General features: G+C 40.9%; 1 protein-coding gene and 1 non-coding gene across 3 annotated transcripts in view; both read right to left on the bottom strand.

The window, feature by feature from the left end:
• The window catches only part of INPP5F (inositol polyphosphate-5-phosphatase F), an 80,032-nt gene extending 68,184 nt beyond the window's left edge, over window positions 1–11,848 (bottom strand). For both annotated transcript variants that reach the window (XM_069461151.1, XM_069461152.1), the window contains exon 1: window positions 11,689–11,848. In XM_069461151.1, the coding sequence (XP_069317252.1) occupies window positions 11,689–11,785 (97 nt within the window). In that variant the 5' untranslated portion in view covers window positions 11,786–11,848. The remainder of the gene's footprint in view (window positions 1–11,688) is intronic.
• On the bottom strand, window positions 9,666–9,729 carry LOC138376732 (U7 small nuclear RNA). The gene has a single exon (XR_011231709.1). It is a non-coding gene; the product is annotated as a U7 small nuclear RNA (small nuclear RNA).
• Window positions 11,849–12,888: the final 1,040 nt, after the last annotated feature.

Below are 12,888 nucleotides of genomic sequence, written 5' to 3'. Positions count from 1 at the left end.
AAAATAACCAACTTCAGTATGTTTTTTAATTATTAAATCTCATGGTAGGGCGATAATTCCTGAAAACCTTCTCAGTAATAAATGCTTTATGGAAATATCTTACTGCCTAGATAGGACCCAGAATTCTATTTCCTCAGAATATGAAACACTGATCTGCAGCTCTGTTGCAGCTCAAAACTGAGCAATCTAGTCTCAGTCCCAACAACCTAATTCTGGTCTAAACGGCAAATCAAGTATGACTGCCCTCTTCCTCCCCCAAACTTTCTACATACATAGGAAAGAAGAAGAATCTAGAAAAGGTGGAGTCTCAAGGGAGGTAAAAACATGCTTGGTGGCATACAACTGCGAGCCCAGCACTTTGAGAGGCTGAGGCAGGAGGATCGCTTGAGACCAGGAGTTCGAGGCTAGCCTTGGCAACATAGCGAGACGCTGTCTCTACAAAAAAAAAAAAAAAAAATGCTTGGGAAAGACACAGATATTGGTAAACTTCAGTTACATTCATAAAATAAGTACTGGGTTCTAAGTTTCGGGACATCACAGAAGAATATACATGTTAATGGAATGTGTAACTTTTAAACAGCAACAGAAAGACACCTGAGAAAATTTGAGCTATCCAATAGAAAATATGGCAAGATGGCAGAGGAAAAAATATTAAAAAACATGATAAATAGAAAACAAAAATAAAAGATGCAAATAACTCCTAATATGCTAATAATTATAACAAATGTAAACAGTTTCAACTAACCAATTAAAAGACAGATTAAGTCTCAACATCTCTATCAGTTTATCTAATTCTATGGCTATCTAGTTTACCACAGTATACCTGTCGCCTACCATAACAGGCACTCATACAGTAGTTATTGAACCAAATAAATGGATAAAAATAAGCAAAGAGTAAAAATAGATTTCTCCTACCAATTGCTTATTTTCATTGACTTGTAATAAGACTAATATCTTAAATTTTTAATGTTTTTAAAGTTAGCCCCAAAATACCAGTCTTTGCTATACAGGTACTTTTAATAATAAAAGCATTTATCTGGCCGGGCGCGGTGGCTCACGCCTGTAATCCTAGCACTCTGGGAGGCCGAGGTGGGCAGATCGTTTGAGCTCAGGAGTTCGAGACCAGCCTGAGCAAGAGCGAGACCCCATCTCTACTAAAAATAGAAAGAAATTATATAGACAGCTAAAAATATACATAGAAAAAATTAGCCGGGCATGGTGGCACGTGCCTGTAGTCCCAGCTACTCGGGAGGCTGAGAGACAGGAGGATCCTTTGAGCTCAGGAGTTTGAGGTTGCTGTGAGCTAGGCTGACGCCATGGCACTCACTCTAGCCTGGGCAACAGAGTGAGACTCTGTCTCAAAAAAAAAAAAAAAAAAAAGCATTTATCTTTCAATAAATATAATAAATGATGAACATGTGATTTCTCACAGTAAAAGACTTACCTAAAAATTGTGGGCAACTTTTAAACTATCTTGCAATCTTGAAATTATCTTAAAGTCTCTAGCAGATGCACACAGCTTCCTATACCAATATAGAGACAAGAGACACAAGACAATAGAGGAAGGCCAGAAGCAGGCATTGTGTTTAACACAAGGAGACAGCTCAGTGTGTCTTGCTGAAGCCCGTGACTTTGCTGCCTGGTACAGTGCCTGGCATACAAGAGACACTTCAAAGTGTGCGTGTGTACATATACATGTTTTTAATCTGTTACTCTTCACTAAGGAAATAAAACAATTTGGCACTAGCAGAATCTGCTTGTATAGAGGACATGTGCCGACAATATTAGTCTAGGCATATGCAGCAACTACACTTAGTAGTGGTGAATACCCAGTGGCCCATATTAATGGCTCCTCTGGGGGCAGAAGGCACTGGAATGGCAAAGAAAATGGCCAGTGGACTTACACCATCCTTCCACAAAGAACCACCACCTAACTGAACTGCTCCAACAAACATACTGTTTTCTAACCTTTCTTCAGAAGGTATACTTTAAAGTGCCATCCAAGTTCAAAAGAGAAACATTTTAAATTCACAAATAAGTTTTAAAATTTAAGATTATCAAAGTTATCTAATAGGGAGCAGAGTTGCTTATAAATTACAAAAGTATAGCATTTTAGAAATAATGCCAAAATTTAACTAGTGAAATAATAAAGTAATATATGCCCAAAGTCATAAGTATGTGTAATAAGCTCAATTGTTTGATCCATTAGGTCAACATTTCCACTCATTTCAGATGTATTTGGTGGTATGTGGCTTCTGTTTTCATATGCCCTCCTCTTCCTGGTACACAGAAAACAAGTGATTAAGTAGTGTGTCTATAGACAGCATGAGTCATTCATTCCAAGATCATAGAGTGAAGGCACTTCCTCAACCCGAGAACAAGCCTGGGTTTTGCACAGCTGCTGAAGTTTATAGGCACTTTCACTGTGTCTTTAAAAAAAAAAAAAAAAAAAGGTGCCAGAGTGTGCATAATCAGAACCATGTTTAATTTCCTGCTAAAGACAAAGGATATTACTGCTCTGAAAAGACAATCACCAACACCAAAGTCAAACAGATGAGGAAAAGGGTTTTCAGAATGAGGAACTGAAAGAACCAATTGTTAGCTCATCAATGCTTTAATTCTCAGAATTTAATTAGGCCAGGAAAACAGGTTAAGGATTAATTTGATTCAGATGCCATCTTATAAATGCAAAGTTTGATATATATTTCCTTGAACTCTCTAATGGTAATTATTCTCCAGCATTCAGCAAGCTAAAGAGCTAATCCAATTAGAAGTTCCAGCAGCTGGTGATTTCCCAGTGTGACATCTATCTCAACAGTTGTCAATTCGGCTGCTCATTATTATCATCTAGAAGTTTTATAAAATACTAATGCCTGGGCTCCACTTCTCAGAGATGGTCTCAATTGGTTAGGGTGGGGCATAGGTTTTTTTTTTTTGCAAATGTCTCCCAGGTGATTCTAATGTATAGCCACCTTGAGAATTACTGGCCTAAATGATTATAGGTCACTGGGAAGAACCTGTATTAGTAACTCAGTCTTATCCTATCAGTCTAATAAAAGATGATGCCTGTGGCATGCACAACTTTAAATTCTGTCATGTAGTAAAGTGTCATAAACTATAAAAAGATGTCATAATACAGTGAGTTGGCATAAAAGCTGGTCTAAGCTATCAGAAGGAAATACACCTCAAAAAATGACCCCAGGAATACTTAAATGATGAGACATATCACCTAAGAAAGGGACCTAATAATTTCCAGACATTCCTATGAAAATAGGGATCCAGTTACAGTGCAGCAAGGCGGCCACAAAGTCTCAATCGTCTTGATGGAAATTAGAAATTGTTTCTTAAACTCTACAATGTCCAAACACTAAATTGTTATGATTCTTGATATGAAGCATAAAGTCCTAATTACATCTCAAGAAAAGATCCAATCCAACTCAAAGAACAGAGAACTAAAGAAAAGGATTTTCATGAAAGGTCAATGTAATTAAGACTTTTCAGCCCAGGAGAACCTGGTGGAAATGTATAAAATTGTGAAAGGCATAGACTTAACAGTACAGAACACCAGTATAGAAGACCTACAACGTTTAAAAGTCATGGTTTAGAAATGAAAGGAAGTACAGCTTAAGTTGTAACTTTCCAAACTCACGACCTTAAGAACCTGAATGTAAAACCACTTCGAACAAAAATTAGATAAATCCTTGGATCATAAGTTCATAATGTATCACCCAAGAAACAAAGCAATGTGTTGGGATATACCCCTCACCTTCTGCTCTTCCAAAAATTGTCCTTTGGTATCACTTTCAGAAACAGGATTCTGAGAGCTAAATCAAAGCACAGATGAGCTAAGAATTGGTATTTTCCTTTCCTCATTTTAAAGCGATTACCAGATGTGTAAAATTAGCACTTCCATCATTAAATAGATGTAACCTTTCTCCCAGCTGGTGTTTAAATAATTTCCTAGCTTTTCCTGAAAGTTTTGTTCAAAATTAATTTACTCTCTCCCTTCTAAGATTGTTTGCACAGTCATTCTGCCACCAAAGTCCTCACTAACAAAAAGCTCTGCCTTCAAACCCATCATCAGTTCTAGGATTTGCCATTTTATTTGGCCTCCAATGAAAAACTGCTTCCAGATCAAACAAGGGCCACAGCATAGTGTTCTGGGGGAGTGGGGAGGAAGGAAAAATATATACTATTTCTTATAGTTTGGCCTATTAGGCACTATTTATCCTCAAACTTTTTTTTTTTTTAACACCCAATTAGAAGAAAGGCATTATATATACAAAGTGTTATTTCTGGCAAGACAAACAAAAAGTCCCTAAGAGTCTAGTAGTGCATAGGACACCCGTGTTTTCCAGGGCTTTCCACTCATAGAGCAATATAATCACAGACTATTTACAGCTGGAAGGAACATCATAGAATCAAAGAACACCTTTCTTCCCATTTTATTAGGAAAGAAAAGAGATTTCCACCATCTTTAAAAAAAAACCACTAGACCTCAAACCTCCAGACCCAGCTCAAATCTCCTACAGAACTCTGTGTTAGAGCTCTATCACAGTATCTGTCGCAATAGAATCATGTGTGTCTCTCTTCCATTGGACTACACCCTCCACTAGGGTAAAGACAGTGTTTTAGCCATCTTTTTACTTTGCCACTGACTAGCAGACAGGTCTTCGATAAATGTTTGTTGAAGGAATAAATAAATGACTTCACAGAATTTCAGACAATGTAATTTGTTAGGAGAAAGAAATATAATACTAAATTAATTGAGGGGGCGGTGCATGCACTGTTTCTTCAAGAAAAGGGAGTATGAAAGGCGCAATTGGGAATGCATGACTGGCACAGCTACTAGGGATGAATCCTGGAAGCTAGTAAGTACAAACGCCTAGAAGAGAGACCAGCAAACTACTATTCTGCTGAACACTTTGGCCCACTCACCACAGCTGTCCCCTGGGGGAAGGAAGATACCTTAAGCTGCAAACAGGGAGAATAACTTCATATCTGGCATAAAAACAATATATAATGATAGTGTGAAACAATAATACTATACACTGAAAGCATTATAGCATGTTTAAAATTTCCTAACATTGCAGTTAGATAACTGCCTCAAATTTTACATATTGACCTTGCAGAACTATGAAATTTGAAATTTCAGTGTAAAAAAGTGAAAAGCTGTTTCAAAGAATGAGATTCATAAAGAAAATCAGCACAGCACTTTAAAGTGTCCCACTACCAAGTTAAAGAAATGCAAGAGTAAACTTGAAAGAACCTGAAATTAAAAGAAAATAACTTAAAATAAAAACAATCAATGAACACTGACCTAAAATCAACCTGTATTTCACTCAACCAGACCTATCAAAGAAAGCAGGAGCAGATGCTTTTTTGTGAATGGAAGCAGCTCCCTTAAGGGTCTACAGCAAGCAGAAGATGAGTCATTCTAACATAACACACAATTTAACTAAGATACTACCAGTATGTCTTATGACAGTACCATAATGCTAAATGTTCAGTGTTTATCCTCACTTTAAAAATACTCTTTTTATATATTACTTAATGTATTATCAACAGCTATTGATGATTTTTAAAATTATTTCCCTATTTGCTTAAACATACTGATTCAAATGTTCTCAGCTCAATTATGGTCAGTTGTCACATGATGATTAGGACTTAGATCAGCTAATGAATAATTATTTGTTAGAGGCTCTGTGAAACTGCTGTTACTTCTCAGACTTGCACTTGCCAGGCTAGATTTTTTAAAAGGTTATGTTTTAAAACATATTTGAACAGAAATAGAACAGTTTACAAAAAGACACACAGAGAAATAGCAACAGCTTGTAAAGATCTAACGCATTTAAATCCCCATAAAACCAGGCCAAATGAGGTTAGACTAAGATGCTGAGAATATACTGAATCAATAGCACAGCCAAACTAGTTTGATTTTCCAATAGTCTAGATCTATCTGAAAATACATCAACCAATCCCATCATAAATCACAGAGACCAAAATTAGCAACAGCAACCTTTTTTTGCACAAGGGCCAGTTTGGGAAAAATAAAGATGCCCATGGATCTCATTTATTTTCATTCAAAAAGATTTATTGAATCCTGCAGGCTTAAAGGTTAGATTTCCCCCTTCATTGAATAAAATGACAATGAGAAATTAGCATGACATTTTTAGGTGGCAAGAAAGGCAGTAAGTTCTAGTCTTTTGTTTTTATATTCTCCATTTAATCCTCCCAACAACTCCTTTGTTATTCAAACCATACAAGGTAGACCAGGGACTAGAAATATTTCAATTTATTCAATAAAACTTTTACAGAAGACTTGCTGTGGACTAGGTGCTAGGGATCCCTCCATGACATCTTCTTTTTCCCTATGCTAGGGCTGTGTTAGGCTGGGCAGGTAGGACAAGCGGGAACCTGCACCAATACAGCCAGGTTCCTAAAAGACCACGCTGTCCAGGCACCTTGGTTTCTGGCACCTGCATGATCTACCCTAGAAGGGCTTGATACTATCTCTCCTCTGTCCCCTGGCCTCTGCTGGGCATGGCCTGGCCAGAACACACATGTCCAGGAACCAGTGATTCTACAAAGGTTCCTCCCTTCTTTGAAGGTGGTTGCCCTAAAGGCTTTTTCTCCTCCACTCCATCTCTGCTTGATATGCTCTGAAAGGATGCCCATGAAATCGGATCTAGAGCTCTTGCAAAGCTAGACTGAGAAAGGCTTCAGGTTGCTTATCACTGGAAGAAATAGTTCCCACAGAGTACATATCAATGTTCCTGCTCAAAGATCTACCCTATATCTATTCCCTTCCCAAACTGCAGATGTTCTAAAAATTTAAGAAGAGAAACCTGATAAACTGACCATGGGTGGAAAAACTGCTACTAGTCAATCTACTACATAGGGACATTCCCCATAACTATATAAACTAATTTTACAAGAAAGGAGCCAGAGCAGACACAAAGTCAAAGAACAAACCTATTACCCTATTATCAGTCTTTTCATTCTGTGTAGATCCTTCTCCGATGTGCTTGCTTTGACATTGAGAGGCTATTTTATTCTCTATATAGGCTACACTTATTGATTAGGATAGCTAAGATACATTTCAGCTATTACCCATGAAAATATAAATCCTATAACTTTGTAGTCAAGGAGGTAAAAAGGTTTATAAAACATTTTTGTCAAAACTGAGGAAAACTTGGCCTGGGCGTCAGATACTGGCTTAGAAGCCTGGCTCTCCCCCTCTTACTCTATGAACTTGAGCAAATTACTTATCTGTGCTTCAGTTTCCTCACCTGTAAAATGAAGATGATAATGAAACCCTCCCTCTTGAGGTTTACTGTGGAGATGAAATGAAATAATACATACAAAGGGCTTAGAACAGTGGCTGGTTCCGGAAAAATGCTCAAAAGCCACTATTAACTACTCTTAATCTCAGCTGACAGTGTGGACAACAAAATATGCATAAAAACTTCTATAAAATCTGATTCCAAAAATTGTCAGTCACCTTACAAAGACCCTGTCTTTTATTTTTTGACGCTAAAGGGGGGTAAGTCTTTTCTATCTTAAAATAGGAAATAAATGCACATTCGTACAATATGTAGATGAATAAAAATAAATGAACATAAAAATAAATATACAGACCTATTCAACCCAACTGCTAGCCTCTTAGTAAGATGAAACATGGGGTTAAAAAGTAGCGTAGGATATAAAACTGGCAAGCCATTTTAAAGAAACTGAAGTCTAAAGACACTAAGAAAAAACCTGGTTATTCAACAATAACAAAAATGGTTAGAAAGATTTAAAATATATACTAGGTAATTTCTTTTGGTGATAGTAATTGATTTTTTAAATTAAAATACCCTCTCACATTTTGTCATGGTAATGTGTGAATTTTTAGCAAACTCAATTTTAAAAAAAGAAAGTTAAAAATCCTTTTTTAAAAGTAAATGCCAAATGACACAAAACTCTAAACTGAATACAGTTTCATAAAAATGATTCCTCAAAAAAGAAATACTCTATGTGGATTTCAATTCCACAATGATAATTTCTCATTCAAAAGAAGTTAACTTCATATGACACAAGTAAAAATAACTTCATTATCAAAAATTAACTCTAAGAAGAGCAGGAAAATTTTTTTACGTTTCTACGAATTCTGATAGCTATTATCCCCTCCAAAAACAAAAAATGTTCATGTAGTATTCATCATTCAGAGTATCACCTTTCTATATATAGATTATATGCTTATGAACGTTATATGTATGACAGATGCTTTGAGATCTCTTCGTGGTCAGTCTCAGAATAGAATGAGGCAACACATGGCAATAAATTACATAACACTGTCATATCAGACAAAGCCACAAGGACTAGTGGAAGCAATTTTAAGACTGAAGAGATAAGACCATATCACTATTCTCCAAAAGTGGATTGTATTATATTTCTTTTTAAGTCTTTAAATTACAATTCTTATCCTTAGATATTAAACTCTACCCTCAGGAGATTATGGAATGTTTACACAGAGCTTTATCATTTTCCCTGCTAGATAATAAAATAACCTAAATATCTGTCTCTAGTGGTCATTACCTTACAATAGACATAAACATCTATCAAAAAGCAGTGCTATGTATGAATGCAGACTACTAAATACCCTTTAAAAAAAATGGAAACACCAGAAAAATAACAATACTCAGTTGTCTTGCTAAAAGAAAAAAACTGAAAAATTTAAACAATGTTCAAGATGAACATAACAAGGACTACTACCACAAAGATTAAAAGAGAAAGATGATGCTACATCAGACAGAAATATAACACAAGTGGAAGTGCACATTTCCTGTTTCTTCACCCAACTGGACAGAGATTTTCAGCCCCAATTAAAAGTTATTCCAAACAGGGACTAAAATGTGTAATAAGCATAACAACATTTTATTTTTAAGGCAAGGATATTACTGAGAGAAAACTTGGATTTGAAGTTAATTCAGCTCAACTCAACCAAAACGCCTTCCATGTCCCAAGCACTCTAAAGCCTAGAGACACCAAGATGAATAAAGAATGGTCCTCGCCTTGAGGAAAACACTGGGGAAGAAGTAGACAAACTACTATTACATGACGCAGCAAGGGCTACAACTGAAGCGTGTACTTAGCGTAGAAAGTAGCTGGAAACACAATAAAGATGGCCAATAATCCCGCCCCAGGGATAAACGCTGGGTGAGCACGGGGTTGGGTGCTCAGATAGGCATTTGAGGAGTGCCTTGCAGAATGAACTAGGCAGGAAAAGTGGCTGACAGTAGCAGACATTCCAAGCTAAGGAAATGGTCATTTTAACCTTAAACAACATCATTTCTGATTGTTCTAATGTCTCTAGGAAAAAGAAAACTCTTGTTTCAGGTTGTTCAATAGCCACAAATGTAAAAACCACAATACCCACAAACTTTTTTGGTCTTATAATACTGCTCTTTGGAAAAGAAAAGGACTTGGTCATTAACTATTCAGTTGAAGAACCAACAGGAAACAGTGAAAGATTTTAAATGCTGTCACTACAAACAATAGCAAAACTTGCCATAAAAGCAGACGGGGAAAGTCCAATAAAGAGAATGTTAAATGATTCCAAATATAGAAAAAGATCTAAAAAGTACTTATTCAATTCAAATATTATTATTATTTTTTATGCGTAGGGTGTTTTCCGGTGAGGACCAGAAAACCTGCTAGACAAATTCTAAAACAGCTGTAACACTTCAAATATCATTACTAAATAGCCATTACTTAGAAAGGATCTTCAGTCCTAGACAGGATAAACTATGGTAAAATCAAGTGCACGGGATCTTTATTCACTTGCAATACTTAAACACTTAAAGATCAAAACTGGTTGTTACTTCTGAAACATAATGGCCTCTTCCTTCCTCTAGATTTCTGGTCTACCTTAGTCTGTGGTCGGCTATATACTAAGAAGTTAAATAAACTTAATTGCAAAGGCTATGGTCATTTTATTCAGAAAAAAAGTTTTCAGTTTGCCTTCTGATATGGACTTTGGACAAATAAACAGTAATCCAAACCACAAAGCTTAATCCAAAATCTAGGCCCAGGTTACCCTTCATAGTTGAGGAAACTGAGGTGCAGAAAAGTTTGTTCTGTCAGATAAGTTGGAGATGATCTCAAGTTCAGAATCCAAAAAGTTAGCTCTTTTGACAGCCTGGGAAGTTTGCAGCCTACTTCAAGCTGCACTGAAGCCTTACCCAAACTTTGGGGGGTGGGGGGAAAAGAGCCAAGCAAACGGTCAAAGCAGGAAAAACAAGAGAATGACAAGAGACTGGCCAGAATTAGCCTATCTTCAACAACTTCTGTCCTAAGATCAAGAACCTTATCTGGGCACAATAGTTTCTCCTGCCTTCTCAAAACAGAAACTAAAATGTAATAGCAAGAAAATAAATACAACCAGAGCCTAGGAAAAAAATAAGTTCTCCTTCACTGCTCTAGCAAAGCAATGAGCAGGCCTTCATAAGAAAGCAATGGGGCCAGCAAAAAAGGGTTCTGGAGCTCAAAGAACTGCCCTATGTCAGTGTCCCAACTCTACTCTGTGACCTCAGGCAAGTTACTCAATCGCTCACACCTTCCTCCTCACCTGAAAAGGAGGGTATCACCACCACCTGTTCTGTAAGGTTGTTGTGGGGATTGGGAATAACATTAAATGGCCTGTTCTTGGAAGCCACTCTATAAATGGTGACCAGCTGTGATCTGAAAAAGCTCACCTGAAACCTTTTATACTTTTCAGTTCGTACCGCGCAATTCTTTTGTCTAGATTGCATATAAGAATTACAAGTAAATTAGAAATGCTCTGGCTATTTCTTTAAAGTGAAGGATCTCTGAATGATTAGGGAAGAGGACTGACAAGCTAAAAGGGGGAGATGCCACTCAGTCCCCTCCTACAGGAAACCGGACTGGTGGCTCTCTGAGGGCAGGGCTGCTCTGTTTAAACCACGACTGCAAACAAATTTTCCTAAAGCAAGCTAACCGCTGTAGCCTTAGGCTTCTCCTAACAGCTTACATGACTCCCAAACATGGGCCCACAATAATTTTGTATCACACAACACCGAGTCACACAAAAATCTCAAAATTTTACAATACTTTAATTGTACTGCAATATTAAAATCAAAGACACGTGCCTTAAGCTGGCTGCCTATGAGGTAACCATGACAAAGTTACACCTGTAATAATGAGACCAGGACCACCTGGTGAGCAGGGAGTGAGTGTCCAGCAGAGCACTCGACCGAACTGGCACAATCCCTTGAGGTCAGAATTGGAACCCAGAACTTCTCGCGAAGGACATGTAAAAAGATCCTCCAGGGTGAAAGAGCCCTTTCAGGCCAAGCTCACCTGGCTGGAACTTTCTGCTGAAGGTGGACCCCCACACACCCACATCCCCACCCCGGGCCTGGGCCCCGGGGTCCCCGACTCCGACGGAGGGCGCGCGGCGCGGGAGCGCGCCGGGAGGGACTCGGGTCGTCAGCCCTTCCTGCACCGCAGAGGGGCAGGGGCTCGGCGATGCTCTCCGGGCAAGGCCGGGGCTCCCCCCGTCAGGAAATCCTGACAGCCCGCGCGGCCCCGCCTCGCCAGGCCGGCAAGCGGCTTCTCCCGGCGAAGGGGCCCGGCCGCGCCCCCTCCACTCCCCGCCCGGGCCCAGCGCGCCCCCAGCCTCACCCGGTCGGAGCTGGAGGCCGCCGTCGCGGCGGCTGCACCACAGCGCGCGCTCGCCCTGCTGCAGGATGTAGTGGTCCTTGGCTTGGAAGAGCTCCATGCCGGCCCCGCGAGCCGAGGGAGGCGGCGGCCCGCTGGGGGCGCACGGGGCGTCCCCGTCGGCCGCGGCCGCCAGAGCCCGCGTCCCGGGAGCAGCTAGGAGGGACGGCGCGGGGGAGCGGCTGCGGGGGAGCGGCTGCGAGGGAACGCCCCGGGGTCCCGACCGGCCGGCGGAGACGCGCCCCGGCGCCGCGGCGGCCGTAAAGGCCTCTCCCCCAGCTCCTCCCCTTCCCTGGCCCCTCCCCGATCCGAGCCGGGCCACTGGCTCCACCCCGACGCCGCCAGGCTCCGCCCCGACTCCGCCCCGAGTCTCGGCTCCGCCCCCTGTTCCCTCTCTTTCCCGCCTCTTTCTCCTTTCGTTTCCCTCTCTCTTCCTGCCCTTTCCTCCGACTTCTCCCGCTTTCTCTTCCCTCTCCTCCTTCAGCTCGCCTCCCGCTCTCCCGCAAGCCCCTCCCCCGGCCGGCCCGCCTTCCCGCCCGCGGCGCCCGAGGGCAGACCCTGAGCCTGGCTGAGGGTGGCTGGGCTGGCAGCGGTCCTCAGCGTGGTCTCGGGGCAGACGCCCACTGGTGGGGTGTCCCCTCCCATACCGGCAGGCTACTCCTGCCTTTCACCAGCCCCGACGGAACCCAGGCCGAGCCCCCACACCCAGCCCGACAGCCCCTCCTCCCGCGGGCCTTAGCTGCCCGCAGAGTCCCCCACCCAAGAACTGGAAAATGCGACCCACCGGGCTGGGTACAGGGGTTCGTCCCCAGACACGCTCTCCGCCGAGCGCAGGCGTCTTCTGTCGTGGTATTTCCTACTAGAACAGACTTTTGACAACAGCAGGCATTCAATAAATGCACGAGGGGAGCATGTAACAATAGAAAATACACGAGAATTGGCAGCACGGGGCTAAATAGAGAGGAGGAAAGTACAGGTGCTATTGTGTTCCGAATTAAGCAGGATGAGCCTGAGAAGACTTCACAAAACGAAGCAGTGAATGAAGTGGAAGGGACACAGCTTGGCGAAGGTAAGATGAATAGAAAACTTGTGGAAGGAGTCTCCCCCAAGCATCTCTTGAGCTCAGCCTATCTTGAAAAACCAGTTGGTATCTTGAACAGAATG

This window comes from Eulemur rufifrons, chromosome 28 (assembly GCF_041146395.1).
Source record: "Eulemur rufifrons isolate Redbay chromosome 28, OSU_ERuf_1, whole genome shotgun sequence".
Classification (NCBI taxonomy): Eukaryota; Metazoa; Chordata; class Mammalia; order Primates; family Lemuridae; genus Eulemur; species Eulemur rufifrons.
This window is presented reverse-complemented; position numbering and strand designations above follow the sequence as displayed.